The 19,252-nt window shown below is 44.7% G+C and overlaps 1 protein-coding gene across 3 annotated transcripts in view; it reads left to right on the top strand.

Annotated features, from left to right (window-relative positions):
* The window catches only part of NOL10 (nucleolar protein 10), an 85,919-nt gene that overhangs the window by 19,068 nt on the left and 47,599 nt on the right, over positions 1 to 19,252 (top strand). For 2 of the 3 annotated variants that reach the window (XM_021697320.1, XM_044918481.1), the window contains 4 exons: positions 1,913 to 1,991; positions 3,170 to 3,319; positions 6,297 to 6,363; positions 13,041 to 13,093. In XM_021697320.1, coding sequence (XP_021552995.1) covers positions 1,913 to 1,991; positions 3,170 to 3,319; positions 6,297 to 6,363; positions 13,041 to 13,093 — 349 coding nt within the window. The remainder of the gene's footprint in view (positions 1 to 1,912; positions 1,992 to 3,169; positions 3,320 to 6,296; positions 6,364 to 13,040; positions 13,094 to 19,252) is intronic. The other variant, XM_044918482.1, reaches the window with a different exon arrangement.

Raw genomic sequence — 19,252 nt, 5'->3', positions numbered from 1 at the left:
TTCATACTCGTGGCAGCCTTTGATGCAGGTACTCTTATTTATTTTACAGAAGAGGAAAATACTGATCAGTGGCATATGTAAGCTTTTAAGAATTATGTTGCAAAAGTACATTTATTTCTGGGGGAAGATGTTGCAAATATACCGTTAAGTGGGAAAGCAGTCGTGGGGAAAAAAATCTGGATGTGTACCAAAATGGTACAGGTAGTTTTGCTTGCTGTTTCTGTTTCAGGTGATTTTATTTGTTGATTTTTATATGCTTAGCTTCATTATTTTCTACGCAAGCACTGTAAGCTATCACCTCTGTTATTTGACAGAGGTGGAGTTCTGGAAGGTGGAGCCAAATATAATAAAGAGAAAGAAGTGAATGTAATTATCAGATGGGGGGACAGGCTGTCTTTATTTGCAGATGATAACGATTGTCTGCCTGAGAAACTCAGAATCCACTGGAAGATCGTAAGAACTAATATGAGAGTTAAATAAGTTGGTGATGAAATAAATGTGCAAAATCAGTGGCTTTGAGGTTTAGCAGCAAAATCCAGTTAGGCACAATGGAAAACCGTTCTTACAGCGATAAAAATTGTGAAATTCTGAGGGATAAACTTAATACCTACCTGAAGGAAATGACTGTTAAGGATCAAAAAGTTCGAGTAAGTAGGTGGCACCTGGGTGGCTCAGTCGTTGAACGTCTGCCTTCGGCTCAGGTCATGATCCCAGGGTCCCGGTATCGAGCCCCACGTCGGGCTCCCTGCTCAGCGGGAAGCCTGCTTCTCCCTCTCCCGCTCCCCCTGCTTGAGTTGTCTCTCTCGCTGTGTCTCTCCCTCTGTCAAATAAATAAACAAAATCTTTAAAAAAAAAAAAAAAGTTCGAGTAAGTAAAGAGAACTAACATCCCACTGCACTGACACAAGCTCTTAGAGTTCATTTTGAGGCGTAAAGGACTAAAAGGATGGGCCTGAGAGGCCTCCGGGTTCCAAACTGGTGCGTCCGTGTGGTTATGGCTTGAGGCTTTAGGGGGCCTGAGAGCCTTGAGGGTGCCAACAGGTCACGGCCTAGATGGTGGGGCCTGGTCCCGAGGACCCGGAGACAGGAGGGACTGAAGTCAGCGCTGTTGTCCTCTGACTTGTCTGGTACCCTTTCCACCAGGGAGCATCGCTTGTGGTGCCGATCCTCTTCTTGGTTGCTGAGTGAGAAGCGTGTTCCAGATCTGCGGCCATAACCATTCGTCATACTGTCTCTGTACTTTCCCAGGTTCTAGTCTCCATCTGAGGTTTAGTCTTCTATTTTAGCTTGACATAGGCAGCTTTAAAAATGGAAATGGGCATAAGCTGCCCGAATATAAACTCATTTCCTCTTAAGCAAAAGGGGATATTTTTGTAAATACCATACCTTGGCTTAATCAAAGTGAAAGATCGTGTCATACTGATCCTTTTCAATTGGTTTTAGAGTTTTATAAACTTTTTTTTTGTAGATACTTTGAGAGTATTTCTTACAGTTTTGAAGAAGATAATCTACAAACTTTTAAAAGCAGATTACATTTACATATAAAGCTTTTTATTTTGATTAGGAAAGTTTAGATACAATTACCTTTTATTTTTTATTTTTTCTAAAGATTTTATTTATTAGAGAGAAAGAGAGCATGTGCACAGCAGGGGCAACAGCAGAGGGAGAGGGAGAAGCAGACTCCCCACTGAGCAGGGAGCCTGATGTGAGACTCAATCCCAGGACCCTGGGACCATGACCTGAGCCAAAGGCAGATACTTAACCAAATCAGCCACCCAGGTACCCCTACAATTACCTTTTAAACATAAGGCCAGATGTATGATTTTCCCCACTACAATTGAAGACTAATAATGAATTTGTTACTTGGAAGGTTTGGCCATGTGTACATGGAACGTGAATGTTTTGCCTTTCAGGATAAACAGTTTACCAACAATCTCTGCTTTGAAATTTAATGGTGCCTTGACCATGGCAGTTGGAACATCCACAGGGCAGGTGAGTATCTCAGAGGCACGTATATATCGTGGGAAACATCCACATATCTGTTCACAGTGGGAAAAGAAAATGGAGCATTGTTGTTTTGGCCAGAGTGGAGGGGGACTCTGGAATGCTGTATTCTTTTAGTACCTTGAGAAATTCTGATTCTGGCCATCTGGGTTAGTCTGAGAGGTTCTTGAGCTGGGGGTGTTATGCCTCAGGCATTCTCTTGACTGTGGTTTAGAACAACATTTTCCAGAGTATGTGGAACAGAATTCTGTGGTCAGCTAAGTTTGGAAATCTGCCAGATTTCTACTCTTGGAGGATCACAGTGCTTTTAAATATATATTGAAGGCTCTGAGAATTCCTCTAGCCAAGAAATGTATTTAAAAAGTATTTCCAAAATTTATTTGTCCTAGAAACCTTTTTTTTTTTTACTGAGCACCATTGACCACATGCGCAGTAGCATACATTAGCAATGCTAGTCTGACAAGGATGGATTGAGTAGCTACAGAGGGTTACTTTCATCTCTTCTTTCTTCCCTTCTTTCCTTCAAGGCAGAATGCACACACTTGTAAGTTTGTTCTCCTCTAGAACAGGTCTGAGCGCCTACTTCCAGTGGAGTTTCTACTTCTGTCATTGTGGTCTGCAGAGGATCTGTTAGCAGGGACTGAGATCTAGCTTCTCCAGCCACTTGCCCCTAGTGACAGGGCTCAGAAGAAGCCCCCACTGCCCCCCACCCAACAGTCATGACCTTGCCACCACTCTCTGCTCAGATCTGCCAGATTCTCTTCATTACGCCTGTTATTCTTATTTCTGTCAGTTGCTCTGACAGTGCCTGGTACATAGTAGATCCTCAGTATGTATATTTGTTTTAGTTCACAAATGACACCAACTCTGACAGATTTTTCTTTTGGTTCCTTTCTTAGTGTAGCTCAGTCATTCTCAATCTTAGTGTGCCTAAAAATTACTCTCCGGTTAAGTTCATAAAACCATGTACTCTAAGGGTAATTTAAGAGATTTTTCTAGAGTGTTTTGCTGTCAGACTTTAGAATCTTTGTGCCCTGAGTAAGGTGTTCCTTATGCTCACAAAAAGGCAGTAAAACAAATGGCAGCCATTATTCTAAGTTTTCAAAGTTGCTTTTTAAGATAAAATAATTTGTTTAAACAGAAATAATTTGTTTTCTTTCTATTAGGTTTTATTATATGACCTTCGATCGGATAAACCATTGCTGGTTAAGGATCACCAGTATGGGCTGCCCATTAAGTCAGTTCATTTCCAGGATTCACTAGATTTGATTTTGTCTGCAGACTCGCGCATCATCAAAATGTGGAATAAGAACTCCGTATGTACTTTTTTGTTGCAGTTACTTATTTTTTTTAAAGATTTTATTTATTTATTTGACAGAGAGAGACACAGTGAGAGCAGGAACACAAGCAGGGAGAGTGGGAGAGAGAGAAGCAGGCTTCCCGTGGAGCAGGGAGCCCGATGCGGGGCTCGATCCCAGGACCCTGGGATCATGACCTGAGCCGAAGGCAGACGCCCAACGACTGAGCCACCCAGGCGCCCCTGTTGCAGTTACTTATTAGTGTATTTTCCTAATGTTCCTTTTCTTTCTGTTGCCTTTTTTGAGTTATGTGGGCTTTTGAGAAAGAGTGGCCTAGTACCTATCTGAGAGCTTAGTTGGAAGTCATTTACTTCAGCAAAGGTAATATTCGTATGTAGATAAATAGTCAAGACTGCTTTCTTCCTGTGGAGAAGGTGGCCTGGTTTGCTAGAACTGGCATGCCTTTTTACATGTTCAGTTAGGTAGAGAGTAAACCACGTTTTAAAAACATGGCTCCATGAGAACCTCCTAGATCCTGAGGCTCTCTCACAGTCTGGGGAAAGTTTTTATGAGCTACTAATTATCTTTCTATGTCATTGTTATTATGTATCTTGATTTCATACCTTTTAAAACCCATCTCAAATAATTTGGCTTCTAGGTATGACCCCTTTCAATAATTTCTTAGTGTTTCTCTTTTTTAAAAATTTTTTAAAAGATTTTTATTTATTTATTTGTCAGAGAAAGAGAGGGAGAGAGAGCACAAGCAGGGGGAGCAGGAGACTCCCCGCCGAGCAGGGAGCCCAACGTGGGACTTGATCCCAGGACTCTGGGATCATGACCTGAGCCGAAGGCAGACGTTTAACAACTGAGCCATCCAGGCATCCCTCTTAGTGTTTTTCTTAAAAACATTATTTTCTTAAGAATATTTGATGTGGGGCACTTGGGTGGCTCAGTCAGTTAAATGTGTGACTCTTGATTTCAGCTCAGGTCATGATCTCAAGGGTCGTGAGATTGAGCCCCGCATCGGGCTCCATGCTCATCAGGGCATCTGCTTCTCTCTCTCTCTCTCTCTCTCCCCCTCTGCCCCTCCCTCCCCTGCTCGTGTGTGCTCTCTTTCTCGCTCTCAAAAAAAAGAATATTCGATGTTCTTTCTCCTCAATTCCAAGTGTCATTTAAGAAGTAACAAAAGCCTGCATTTCTGGTTTTCATCTACCCTACGCTATTCATATTTTGTTTTAAAACTCTAAGGTATTTTGAGAGAGTGAAGATCATTTTGTCAACAAAATGGGAAAAACTCAGTATAGCAAGTGCTTTTTTTTTTTAAGACTTTATGTAGAGAGAGAGAGAGTGCAAGTGGGGTGAGGGGCAAAGGGAGAGGGAGAGAGAAGCTGAAGCAGACTCCCTGCCGAGCGTGGAGCCCGACGCGGGGCTCGATCTCACAACCCTGAGATCATGACCTGAGCTGAAATCAAGAGTCAGATGCTTTAACTGACTGAGCCACCCAGGTGCCCCAATACAGTAAATGCTTATAAGAGTTCTTTGTATTTAATTAATTACAAACGTCAGTGTCTTAGGTAAAAAGTGTTACTTCCTTTTTTTTTTTTTTTTTAATTCATTTTGGAGGCGAGGTGGGGGGAAGGTCCAGCGGCCTGAGCGGTAGTTGCTGGGGAGCGAGTGTCAGTCTTTTCCCGGGGCTGCGTGTGCTCGGGACGGAGGTGCTGCCGCAGCCCCGTCACACTGGGCTATGTCCCAGAGTCCCTGGCTGCTTGGACCGTAACTTGTGTTTTTAATTTTCTTTTGGTTAACTCCCAGAGTACTGGCCTTTCATTGTTGTGTCTTGGATTAGAATTTGGCTGCAGCTTTTCGCTGAGCGTGCAGTAAGCGCCTTCCCCAGGCCCTGACTCTAGCCCACTGCTTCGCCACGTGCCACGTGCCCCTCTGATGGTGCGTTAATAAAGGCAGGAGCTGACCGGCTTTGTCAGCATCCGTTCTTGAAATTACGTTGCTGTCGGGCGCCTGGGTGGCTCAGTCGGTTAAGCGACTGCCTTCGGCTCAGGTCATGATCCTGGAGTCCCGGGATCGAGTCCCGCGTCGGGCTCCCTGCTTGGCAGGGAGTCTGCTTCTCCCTCTGACCCTCCTCCCTCTCATGCTCTCTGTCTCTCATTCTCTCTCTCTCTCAAATAAATAAATAAAATCTTAAAAAAAAAAAAAAGAAATTACGTTGCTGTAGTTGCTGCAGTGCGTTTTATTTTGGCGTTGTTGCTGTGACTAAATACGCCCTCAACCAACACCCAGATTGCTTGGTTTTGCTTGACTTGCTCTCCGTATTTACCTTTCTCATCACCTTTTCCCCTCCTGTCTTCTCTTCTGCCTGTTTTTTTTACTGTCCACTTTTTTAAAATACAGCACCTCTCTCCCCTACCTCCACATTGAATATAAAAGTGTCAGCCTTTCCTGTGTAACTAGCAAGTTGTGTGTTTACAGGATTTTGTTTTCTGAGTTATTTTCTACCCATGCTGTTACTCGACCTTCCTCAGAGCTTTGAGATCTAGATGTGGCAGATCTCATCCTCATCTGACCCTGTTAACCATCTCCCATTCTCTGCTTTCTTTGAGTGCAAGTTTAACCGGGCTGTGTCTTCCAGATTAGGAGAATTTTTCTAAGTTGATGTACAACTGTATCTTAAGCTTTACCCGTTGCTGCTCTGGGAACATTATCTATGAAACTATGTATTTCCTTGGATAAGTCCCCTTTCCCCCATAGGCCCGTTTCTCCATCTCTGAAGGGAAAGCATTTGATAAATTGATAAAAGGAATTCTGTACCATTTTTGAAACTTAAATTCTGTGCTTTGAACTAGGTGATGTTATTTCTTTACATAGCAGTATATGGTTATATGGTTATGTCAGATCTCTGGTTTATTTTTTTTTACTCAACATTGCTAAAAGTTGTCTTCCTTCAACTATTTTAATAATTCCTTTTCGCTTTTTCTTTTAGGGAAAAATATTTACTTCCTTGGAGCCAGAACATGACATTAACGATGTCTGCCTCTATCCCAACTCAGGTATGCAGTAGGTAGCGGTAGGCCATTCAGTGGGATAAATCTAGGCTGTGCTTTATGGGGTTTTAAACTCATTTCATTTCTTCAGACGAGGTTTGGCTTGGTCAGGACAATTCTTGGATATTATATTTACTGGAAGAATCAAGTGCAGGAAGTGGTATGGATGATTCAGAAAATGGCAGTCTCAGTGACTCAGTCCTAGCTATTAGTAGAAACCAACAATACATAGGCAGGTGGCAGGTGAGATGCTATTTTAGTGTGCTTTTCACTCTTTTATGTGATTAGTAATAGTGTGTGGAAATTGAGGTCAAGGATTTGGAGAAGGCTGGGATTGCCTGATGATCCACAAGGCTCATGAAGCCGTGGGTTCTGGTGTCTTCTATGTTGTATGCTATTCCACTTGCATCATTTATTTCAAGACTTACGATACCTTCAAGACAAATCTGTGAAGAATTTTGGGGTACAAAAGTACAGAACAGTCCCCGCTGTCAAGCAGTGTTATATTCTGAGGATAGATGTACACAGATAATTTTAATAGAGGGATACAAGGCAAAGCAGGAAAAATTCTGTTATGTACAAACAGCACTTTGACAGCATGTTAGAGCGAGGGGTTTCAGCCAGCGCCACTGGGGAGATTGCAGAGGAGATGTTTGTCTGCATGTGTTTGGAGTGATGAGTGAGATTTGGTAGGTGGGGTGGGGAGATGAGATGATCCACGTGAGAGAGCAGTGTAGGAAGGGCAAGAAGGATAGGGTACAATAGGTACTGTAGGGTACCGTTCATGGGGCTTGTTTGGGAAAGGGGTGGAGCCTTATGTGTTCTGATGAGCCCTGGCGGCTCTCGCACGAACAAAGGCGGCAGAGGTCCGGGAATCACATGCTGAATGGTTTGGGCTCAGTCTGTAGTCAGGAGCTGTTCAGACTGCTTTCAGAAGACGGTTCTGTCCATCATGTAAAGAGTAGATTGGTGTGGAACTGAAATGAGTAGGAAGGGATACTCTGAGCCGATTGGGAACACAGGAGACCGAGCAAATTTAGAGAGAGAGAGAGATTGTTTTCTTGTTTAAACATTCGAACAGCAGGAAGGCTGTAGGTCAGTGACAGTGTCTGGCAGAGGGTCTCACACCTGACTGCTCATCGGTATCACCCAGGGAGGCTTTTTACAGATCCCTTGGCCGGATCCCCGATCCGGCTGACTAGAGTGTCTGCGGGGAGGGCCCAGAAGTGTGTGTGTGTGTGTGTGTGTGTGTGATGTGCTTGCCAAGTGCTCGGGAGGCCCTGCCCCGACCCACTGCCTTGCAGTGGGAGCCAGGTCTAGTGCATGGGACAAAGTGTGGTCTCGAGAGAAGCAGGTGTGCACTTAACGGCGTTTACAGACGTGTAAGCTGAGGTGGTTTCGGGAGAAGTGGGAGCGTGTGAGATCACCGTGGGGAAGTGTGGAGAGCAGCACCTGAGTCCATTTAGAGGGGGAATGAGAAGCAAGAGCCAGCTGAGAAACCTAACAGGAACGGACAGGACACCAGTAAGGGAAGTGACATTGTTTGAAGTAGGGCAGAAGCTACGGTGCGAGCGGGCGGGCGGGCGGGTGCTGCTCAGCGCGTGTGAGGGCCGCCGAGGTTGAGGCAGGAAGGAAGGAAGAAGTTCCCGTGCTCCTGTGCTGCCGGGCACGGTGATAACCACGTATCATTCGTCTTTCCAGAGCCCTGGGTAGTTAGTGGTGCACACGGGTTTTTCTTTCTTGTCTGTCTGCCAGTCTCTTCCATCTTAGGAGGGGGGACCAGTTGGGTAATTGGGCTGGAGTTGGTCGCCCAGCGGGTGTGTGGCAGGGCCTCGGCTAGAGCCAGCCTTTCCTGGTTCTGGAGCCCTTGCCCTTTCTAGTTCCGTGCTGCTCTCCCAAGAAAGATGGGAAACTGCATTTTTGTGATCAGCTGTGTATCTGTGATCATTAAGAGGATTTCACGGCAGTAGCAGGGGTGAAGTCAAACTCTGACGGTTTCAGGAATAAATTGCAGATGAGGATGGTGGGGTCCCAGTTAGAGAGTCTTAGACGGTCTGAAATGGGGTCTGAGCTGCATGCGAAGGTGAGTAAAACCAGGTGGGATTGAAGTCGAAACAAGGGTGGGGAGCAGGTTTCGCTGGATTGAAGGGGAGAGTTTGAAGGGGCAGCTGGTGCTGAGAGCAGGAAGCCTTGTGGCTGCTTGTGGCCCCTGAGAACTGGCAGTGCACCTCATCTGGGCTGAGATGTGCTCTACGTGTAGGATACCAGATTTCAAAGACATTGTACCGATTAAAAAATAATGTGAAATAGGGGTGCCTGGGTGGCTCCATCGGTTAAGCCTCTGACTCTTGATTTCAGCTCAGGTCCTGATCTCAGGGTCGTGAGATCGAGCCCTGCATCTGGCTCCATGCTGGGCGTGGAGCCTGCTTAGGATTTTCTCTCTGCCTTTCCTTCTGTCCCTCCCTGGCCCTCCCCCTACTCGCGTGCATGTGCCTGTACACATGTGGGCTTGCTCTCTTTCTTAAAAAAAAAAAAAAAAAGTGAAATAGATCTTTAATTTTTTTATGTGAAAATATTTCAGACATACTGGGTTAATAAGATATATTAAAATTCATTTTACCTGTTTAAAAAACATTTTTTTTAGGGCGCCTGGGTGGCTCAGTTGGTTAAGCGACTGCCTTCGGCTCAGGTCATGATCCTGGAGTCCTGGGATCGAGTACCGCATCGGGCTCCCTGCTCAGCGGGGGGTCTGCTTCTCCCTCTGACCCTCCCCCCTCTCATGCTCTCTCTATCTCATTCTCTCTCAAATGAATAAATAAAATCTTTAAAAAAAAAATTTTTTTTTAAATGTGTCTGCTAGAAAACATGAAATCCCACGTGTGGCTTGCATAGTATTCCTGTCGCACGGTGCCGGCCCAGACTTGGGGGGGATCTTGCCCAGTGTAGGATGCTGCTGAGCTGCAAGGTATTGAAGTCGGCTGCGGGCATGCCGCGTCCGTCTTGTTGGAGCAGGGACGTTCCTCTAGGAGTCCGCGTACCGCCAGCCCACCTAATAAGTCTAGTTCCTTAGTAGACATCCAGTCCATTCTCGCATTCCCCATTGTCCCCCAGATGCCTTTCATAGCCTGTTGTTTGGAGCCAGGCTGTATTCAGGACTGTCTGTTACTTCGAGGTGTGGCCATGTTTAGTTTCTTTTAATCGTAACAGCTGTGTCCCCCACACCCGTCATTTTTTTTTGGCCTTCTTCATGACATGGACTTTTCCAGGATCAGGTCGGTAGTCTCAGAGAATGTCTCTCACCTTGGATTTGTGTGGCTAGTTTTCATAGTCCCTGGGTTAGGGAGATCACGAGGTCTTTTCATTCCAAAGTACACTTTTCTGAGAGGTAAAAATGTTAAGAGTGATGTTTTGGACAGAAGAACGAGTTGACTGTCATATAACTTACAAGTAGTGAATCAAACACAAAAAACAGCCAAATAATTTATTTCCTGAGCTGGCAGGCACAGTAGGACAGGTAGCCCGGCTGCCGCCTTGGGGTTTGGATGTGAGCAGGCTTGATTCACGCGCTTCGCTGCTTTCCGTCGCTCTGCTCCTTTCCCTTTAACGCTGCTCTTGCTGCTTTTGTGCTTAATCATCGTGAGCTTAATCATATTTTAGAAAAGCTAACACTTTCTTCTTTCTTTATCTTCTCACTTACTCATTTTGAAGTAATTAAAGCCGAATCACAATTACTGTTTTGTCCTGTTTCTCTAATACGGAGGTGGCTCAGAATATTGAGAAATGGTGCCGCCTTCCCGGCTCCTTCCTCCGTCCTGCTTGTGTTGCTCATTCCGCCTGGCTCCAGCGTCTCCGCTTTCTGCCCAGAAAGCCCGGACGGAGGCCGAGTGGTCCTGTCATGTACCCGTGTGGGCCTCAGCTGCCATCCAGCCTCCGGAGACTGCCTGCACTGGGAGGGGGAAGGCCACACGCTCCGCGCCGACATGGGGGGGTCCTCCTCTCGGGCGCGGTCCTGACGCACAGGCTGTCTGCCCCGCACTGTTCACGGCTGTGACCGCTGCTGGCGTCTGGTGCGCGTGTGTCTGAAGGACTGAGATCTTGTCTTTCCTTCGTGTTGGAGTTTCCAACCCGTGGCAGCCCGATACTTTCCTAAACGTAATAAAAATGAATTACGAGGAAAAGACAATGTCACAAGGCTACACGGGTTTCTAAATTCTTCCCTTCTGTTCCTACGCTTCCCGCCGGGCTGGGGCCCAGTTTGCACACCGGCCCTGGGAGTGGACTCAGTAGCACTGGCAGAGAGCACCGTTTCGGATTTTGAACTCTGAGCCTCAGTGGATCCTTTAGCCCCTGCAGCACATGCAGGTGAGAATCGATGTGTGCACGCTTCCTGGGAGGGCCCTGCTATCCCATCCGATTCTCTGTGGCTGTCCCGTGAGGCCGCACAGCACATTGGGTAGCACTCGAGGTGGCGGGTTCTTCTGACTCTAGGCACTGAGTGTCTCCCTCTCTTTCAAAACTGATAGTGTCATTGTTGAAATATAATAAGTAGGGCGCCTGGGTGGCTCAGTCGGTTAAGCATCTGCCTTCGGCTCAGGTCATGATCCCGGGGTCCTGGGATCGAGCCCCGCATCGGGCTCCCTGCTCATCCGGGAGCTTGCGAACCCTCTCCCACTCCCCCTGTCAAATAAATAAATCTTAAAAAAAAAAAAAAGAAACTATAATAAGCATCACTATGAAGGAAACTGGGGAGGAAAAACCATTCATAATTCCACCATCTCTTCCCAAGTACTGTTACTGTTTCCACAAGAGAATTCTTGTATTCATCTTGTGTTCATGTGTTTTTAGTCGTGGTCCTCATGCTATATGTACAGTTGTCTTTTGCTTTCCGGTTGACTTTATATTAACATTTTTCTTCTTGTTGTATGGTGTTTATACTTGTACTTCTGAAATTTTTTATTATTTGCAAGAAGTCTTTTCATTTTTTCTTAGTTGTGATTGTGGTTGGAGAGTCCTGCGTTCCACGGGCTTTGGAATCGGTAGAATATCAGCTTCTCTCCTTCTTAGCTGTGTGGTGACCTTGAGCAAATCATCTAACTTTCTGAGGCCACATTGTTATCTGAAAGTAAAGTTCCTGGCATAGTGCCTCACACTCTTCTCCTCTCTTGCCTGTGATCATCTTAACTTCTGCTGAACTAACTTTCTTTTACTGATTTAATGGATTTAATTTTTTTCGGCTTTTTGTTCTTGGGCTTTGTGAGGTTGCCTGTTTTTCTTTCTCATTCATAATTGGTTTCAGTCCTGACCTTCCCCACTTTAGTTTGGTAGGAGGTCAGCTTGTATCATTGTTCATATATGGTCAAGTGAGATCCTATTCCGTTGTGAAAACAGCCTGCTTTGTCTAGTCTTGGTTCTTTGGGGCTAATTAGATGAGAGGCTTCTCTCTGGTTTGTTGGGTTGGTGTGATTGCGTTTCCTTGCGGAATGTCATTGTTGAATGATCCGTGTTCAGAGTCGAGCCAGTGAAGCCAGGCCTAGAGAATATCTTCGGCAAGAACCTTTTTTTGGTTGTAATCTGTCTCCTCAGTCCCCACAACAACCTCTTTCATTGTGTCTAAAGAGTGTAGGAGAAGGTTTGCCTCTAAAATCCTCTAGCTTGTGACAGGGCACTCAGTCCCTTTGAACTTTTTTTTTCATCTGTAAAATGAGGATGTTGTTATTTCTTATTTCAGAGACTTGTTGCATGTTCACCAAGGTAATATCTGTGAAGGCGCTTAGTAAGTTGCAAAGAACTCCCCAGACGGTTGCTGATTTCAGTTGTTTGGAAAGTGCGTCATTCTGGAACAGGGGCTGGGAAGACTGGTGCTGCTTTGGGAGGCTTGTGGGGAGGAGAAGGTTGCAGATGCGGCAGAGAGCAGAGAACAAAACTGGAACAGAATCATGGGGTCACTGGGTGCTGTTTGTCCTGTGGTTAGGGGGATGCCTTCACCGAATGCCAGGAACTTTTCCCATACTTCAGTTCTGCTTTCCTAAAATGCGGATCTGTTTGTTGAGTCTGTTCAAATCCCCTTGCTAGTGAATTAGTTGGGTAGAGTAAGGGCTGTTAGATGCTGTATGGGTCTTGCCTGGTGTAGCTACAGCGATAGCGTTCCCCTTAAGTCCGTCGTTTTGTTTGCAATTCAGGTGTGAAGCTTAATGCAAACCTTAGGAACTACTTTGCTGTGACATTTTGTGGGAGTTGCTTTGCCTTGGTTCTTTGATTCCTGATTAACGGAAAGAAGCCTTTTTTTCTTAACTTCTTCATTATTATCATTATTATTATTATTATAAATATTGCACCCGAACTACGTTTTATGTGTCTGAAGTGTCAGACTCTCCCCCTTAAGGATAATCGCAAACTTGATGCAGACCTGAGCACATAGCAGAAACTGCTTATTTACTTGGCTAGTACAGCTTGAGCATTTTGCAGGTGGGGAAGCTGGTCTTCATGATACTTAAGGTGCCCCATCTAGGAGGATCAGAGACTGAAGCCCATGACCTGATTCCTAGGGTGCCCGGCCTCCAGGCCCAGCTCTTCTGCCATGTGCCGTCTTCTGAGCACCCGGAACATTTCCAAGTGTAAAACAAATGGAAAAGGGCACCTTTTTCTTCCCCGTGTGTTTACTTTTTCATTGTATTTATTTTTAGGGATGCTTCTTACTGCCAGCGAAACCCCCAAGATGGGCATCTATTACATTCCGGTAAGTAATACGAATAGTAGTTACAGTAAAAATAGGATAAGCAAAGACAGTTTATTTTTAAACTGGTTGTATTGAAGGCCTTTGTGTCTGCATGCGGTTGGGTAAATTAAACATAGTGGACTCACTTGTAGTTTCACTTTGCTTCCTGGAGCTAGGAAAATAATGCTTCGCCATTCTTTTATGGGAAACTGCTTCCTGTCACATTAAAATACACATTAGGAATTAGTCTTTGTTCTTCAGATTTACATTTGGTTTTTGTTTCCAAGTATTTCAGAATCTTGAGCTTTAAGCTGTTAGTGATCAGGAGGTCTGATTCTAAACCAACAGCCTGGTGCCCTTCAGTCTTCTTGTTTCTCTTACAAGTAAGTTCCGCCTGAGGAAACTCTCAGATGGGCCTGGTCAGTGGTGGCCTGCAGTCACTGGCCTGGCCTTTTATTCTTCCTTCAAGAATTTTCTTGCATATGACAGAAGCTTCCCTACCTTTACCTTTTATTTATTTATTTATTTATTTATTTATTTTAAGATTTTATTTATTTATTTGAGAGAGAGAATGAGAGAGAGAGCATGAGAGGGGTGAGGGTCAGAGGGAGAAGCAGACTCCCCGCCGAGCAGGGAGCCCGATGTGGGACTCGATCCCGGGACTCCAGTATCATGACCTGAGCCGAAGGCAGTCGCTTAACCAACTGAGCCACCCAGGCGCCCTCCCTACCTTTACCTTTTAGATTACAGAAAGAAAGAGACATGGGGACGTAGGATCTCCTAAACCGAAAACCACGGAGGACAGAGTCGGCACTAGATTACTTTTCGGCCGGTAAACAGCTCCCTTTCTGAGATTTGGGGAGAAGAGGGTGGGGGTGAGGAGTGTTGCAGAGCAGGACTTGGGGCAGGTAAACTCTGTAGCTGCTGTCAGCCTCCAGTTGGGAAGGTTCTTCATATTTACGATTGTCCTTTTGAAATAGCTTAATGGTGTATTTCCCCAAAAAAGTGTTCTGGTGGATATCGACTCTCTGTGGTTTCAGGAAACTTGTAAGTTGTTGAAAGCACTTTGAGATACTTCTTTTGGTTGTTAGTGAAACGAAGACCATTCTGGCAGCAAATTTTCATGTTTTTCTAAGTTGTCACTTGTTCCATTTTCCCCAGCCTCTCCGATACTGCTTCTGTATTCCTGTCAGTTTGTCCGTCTTCTTGATTGCATCAACTGTGAGTCAGGTCTGATACTGAATGCCGGCAGGGCGATGGTGTGTAGAAAGAACACTGCCCCTTTCCTCAAAGGAGTTCACTGGCAGGGAGTGAAGAAAGGAGGCAGTTCGAGTCCAGCATGAGGAGGGCTGTCATGGGAGGAAAGAGAAAAAGAGAAGAGAACCAACCAGTGGAGGGGGGTGGTTTAAGGGCACGGAGGGCCGCATCAGGAGGCCCGCTAAGAGGATAAGGAACCACAGGCCTCAGAGCCCAGAGCTGTGTGCTGTGGAGCCAGGAGGGGCCATCCTGAGTGCTTGTGTGCTAGGACCACCTCCCCCGTCTGTGCTCCACAGGTGGCAGTGGGGACAGGATTGGAAGATAGGCTTGGCCACTGATGGGACACGGGGAGTAAGAGAGAGGAGGGACCAGAGACTGCAGCCCTTTTTCTGCGTGGGGAACGGGTGGACGAGGAGGAAGAGGACAGGGAATAGTAAAAATTATTATCCCTTTGGTATCCTCTTCTACATTTTATAAAATGATCTTTAAAAGGAACTAGGCGCCTGGGTGGCTCAGATGGTTAAGCGTCTGCCTTCGGCTCAGGTCATGATCCCAGGGTCCTGGGATCGAGTCCCACATCGGGCTCCCGGCTCAGCGGGGAGCCTGCTTCTCCCTCTGACCCTCTCCCCTCTCATGCTGTTTCTCTCTCGCTCGCTCTCTAAAAAATAAATAAAACCTTTAAAAAAAAAAAAAAAGGAACAAGCACACAACATTGATTAGACGAACAATGTATCATGTTTCTATTTATTCCAAGTGTTTTACAAAGTATAAGGAAATAGAAACCACCCATTTCCCCTTGATAGTATTAAAAACACTATTAATACTGGGATGTAGTATTTTTCAGTTGTGATGTTACTGGTGTGAAGTCGTATTTTGTATACAAATTTGTCCCTGGTTTCTTCAGTTAACTTCAGAAAGGCATTAAAAGTACCTAACACATTTTTAGTTGTCTCTGTTGTTTTGCTTTCATATTAATTGCCGTGTCATTAGCACACAGTGTGACATTGTAGGTGTGCCGGACGCTGAGCAGCACTTCCGTCCATCGCTCTGTGCTCCCCACGAGCGCACTCTCGGTCCCTTTCCCCTCTGTCACTCATCCCCCCGGTTATCTGCATTCGTTTCCATTGCCTGGCTTGTGACATTTATATCATCTTAGACCTGTAGGAGACCCATTATTCATTTCTCACTCTCTCTGGCTCTTGGGGTGGGCTTTTTTTTGTTCCAAGTAATAGGGACTTTAATCAACATGAATGATAAGGGCTAGTGCTGGCCAGGTGGTGAGAAACTGCTTTCGTGGCACATGTTAGCCTATCTTAGAAGACCTTTTTAGTTTCTGCTTTGTAGCTTGGAGTTAACCAGGGCTGTGAAGAAAGCCCACAGGGCGGCTCCCAGGTGGCTGCATGTGGCGGCAGTGGGGGCCTGGCGTCCTTGCCCAGCTTAGCACTGTGCTGGGACTTGTACTCAGTGCTCCTTCCTGACCTGCCTTTTTACCCTGAGCTGCATGAGCTTTTACAGTGCCCTCGCCTTTACTTGGAACCTGTTCTTTTGTAAGACTCATTCAGAGCAAGGAGAGAGCCCAGGGGTCTGAAAGCCTGCCATTTTTCATAAGATTTTATCAAACTTACCAAGCTGATATTTGGCACAGCGGTTTGTTTGAGGCCTATAAAACTGGGGAAGTGTGTTTTTAATATACAATTCGTGCCAAATTTAGGAGGTTTGCATTGTGATTTGTTTTAACATCTTATAAATCAGGTATGAAAGCTCTTTTTCCCCCTGCTTTGGGCCTGTACTAAAAAAGGAAGACCGCTTAATGTTCTTTTAGTTTAAGTTTTGTGTCTCTATCTGATACCATTTTCTTGAATACTTGAAGTCTTTATAGATCAGATGTAATTCCTGATGTATACACTTTGCCGTGTATGGAACCCCATAACTGACTAGTCTTTCATGGCCAGGTGGGTTTTCTCCAGCCCTTTCCCTGTTTTTTCAGTACACTCCTTTTTTTTTTTTCCCCCTCTCAGAGACCAGGAAGTGTTATTTTGCCTGTTTGTTCGCATTTTAAATTCCACTGTCTAATTCAACTGCAGCTTCTGACACCAATGCCAGGAATAGTTTTTTAGGTTTGGTTTTTCTCTGCAATGAGTTTAATCTTAGGGTAGTTTTTTTATGATTAAACCTTTGGCAACTGTGTGGATTCTAGAAGGAGTCCAAGTGTTCTGTGGCACCCAACTCAAAACCCAGCCAGTGTGGGTTAATATTGTTTCTGTTGGAGATGACCCTGAGTTCCAAGCCCCCAGTGTGCCAGGAGCTCCCGAAACCCCTCACGACTGGAGAGTTGATTGCACGCTTGATAATATGTATGGATGTGTAACCTTGAGGAAAAATGTAAAAGGAAAATGCATCATTATTTGTTTAGGAAGCTATTTGATTTAGAAGAATAAAAGTCAATTAAAGATCTATTTTTAGAACATGCAGGGGCACCTGGGTGGCTCCGTCGGTTAAGTGTCTGACTCCTGATTTTGGCTCAGGTCATGATCTCAGGGTCATGAGATCTGAGCCCCACATTGGGCTCCGTACTGGGCTTAGAGGCTGCTTAAGAGTCTCTCTCCCCCTCTCCCTCTCCCGCTCAGAAGCCCTCAAAAAAAAAAAAAACCCAAAAACAAAAAGATAAAACATGTAATTTAAGCCACTATAAAGATTATATGCAGTGTCACTGAACCCAATAGTCAATATTGGTAGTTAAGTATTTTAAAACACTTTCTTAGGAAAAAGACAACTATTGTTTTATTGAAATGTTTTTATTATTCATAAAAAAATCAGCCAAGCATTAAATATTTTAACATTCACTATTTAAAGGTATGTTTTAAATTTGGAAAGTATTTTTGGAGCCAAAGTACCTGAAAATGGGGCAGGATTTCAAATATTATAAGTCCACAATTTGAAATATTACAAATAAAAACAATATTCAAATAAAAACATAAAGGATTATATTTAACCTGCCCTGGCACTTTTGTTTCTGTTGGGAAATAGCACTGGAACCCAGCCAGCATAATGCATAAAACCCATAAAACTCTGTCTTTGCAAATAGAGATAACTAGGTGTTAAGAAGCATAAATGCTCAAGAATACTTGCTTCACTTAATTATAAAAACATACACACACACACACACACATCTTCACAAAGGCATGAAAAGCCAAGGGAAATAAAACATTTTTTAGTTGTGAAATGTAATAAAAGGCTCAAACTAAAGAATGAGTGTAAGTCTCTTCACTTCATTGAGTTATCACCAATCCTGAAAGGCCTGTGGTAGAGCCTCGGGCATCTAATACTATCACTGGGTTTATGTGCTCCTGTCTTCATAGGGCCTCAGTCACTGGTTTGGGTCAAACGTCCGTGCTGTGGTCCTCAGGGAGGCACACTGTCAGTGAGTATTGCCTGGTTTTGGCGGGGGTCAGTGCTTTTGAAATCAGTTGTAGCATTTGGAAGTTACTCTTAGGAAGTGGCATGAAAACTTTCTAGTCACCATATGGATGCTTGTGTTTGGGCGCGTTGGGTTGTTGCTCCAGCAGAGGATTAAAAATGGGTACTGGGGGGCGCCTGAGTGGCTCAGTCGTTAAGCGTCTGCCTTCGGCTCAGGTCATGATCTCAGGGTCCTGGGATCGAGCCCCGCATCGGGCTCTCTGCTCTGCGGGAAGCCTGCTTCTCCCTCTCCCACTCCCCCTGCTTGTGTTCCCTCTTTCGCTGTGTCTCTTTCTGTCAAATAAATAAATAAAATCTTTAAAAAAAAAAAAAGGGGGTACTGGAATTTTCTCAGTATTTTCTGCTTGATAGACTTGTGTGACCAAAACAAAGAAACTTCGGTACAAATGATTTTGCCTGCTCTGTCTGTGGCAGATTGAATTTGTTAGTCTAGTTCTGAACTCAGTCACTCTGTTAGATTGGTACAGAGGCATTTCTGGATACTTGTTGTTCATTGCTATGTGGCCACTCTCAGATACGGCATCTTTTTTTTTAAGTCCAGGATTTCAAATATTACTGCTCTGGGGTGCTTTGGCATAATTTTCCAGAAGACTTAGGAACATAGCCAGAGAGTGCTTCCTAACAATTGCTCCTTACCTTCACCTCTTAAGAAGACAACATATTTTTATTGGTTATCCAAATTGTAAATAAGTTATATTGTTAGACTTGACAGTGTCTGAAAAGTAAGTGCTTAAAATTCTTAGGTGGGTGACTCCTTTGCTCTTTTTTCTGTTGGCCTTTTTGTCTTTTCCTGTGTTATAAAAGTAAATGGAGGAGACTGGTGCTTCTGTTTATTCAGCAATAATATACTGAGCATGTGCTTGGATGCAGGAATGTGTCGGTGAATGCAACTGTCTTCCTACCCTGCCTTTGTGAGTTCACAATCTAGGGGAGGGTGGTGGTAAACAAGTGTGTAGCTAAGTGCTGTGGAGGAGAGGACCAGGTGCAGTGACAGAGGAATATCATTGGGGGATCAGGCCCCAATTATCACTCTCCATTTTATATAGATATTTTAGGTCTCCTTTCTATGTAGATGTTACCTTCCCTGTTTCAGTCTTAAAGTTTAGGGTTAAAGACTTGGTCTCCTTTCTGTCTCATAATCACAGCATATACCTGGGGGCAAAATGGTGAATGACGGATTTGTTCCATAATTTATAATCTCTAGAAACAAAGCAGACAGCAGAGAGAATTTTGGCCAACCAAGAAAGTGCTGCTTTTCTGGAGAGTCAGCTGTACGAGCGATCAAGTGCCCTTGCTTCCTTGACGTGGATCTCACATACAGATCACTTAACTTTATCTCTAAATAGCACATGACACAGCCAACCAGACCTCTTTGAAACACTTCTAGAACACCATATTCTCTTGGGTTTTCCTCCTATTGTCCAGCTGGCCCTTCTCAGCCTTCTT

This window comes from Neomonachus schauinslandi, chromosome 10 (genome assembly GCF_002201575.2).
Source record: "Neomonachus schauinslandi chromosome 10, ASM220157v2, whole genome shotgun sequence".
NCBI classification, from domain to species: Eukaryota; Metazoa; Chordata; class Mammalia; order Carnivora; family Phocidae; genus Neomonachus; species Neomonachus schauinslandi.
The sequence above is the reverse complement of the archived record's forward strand: the minus strand, read 5'-3'. Positions and strand labels throughout refer to the sequence as shown.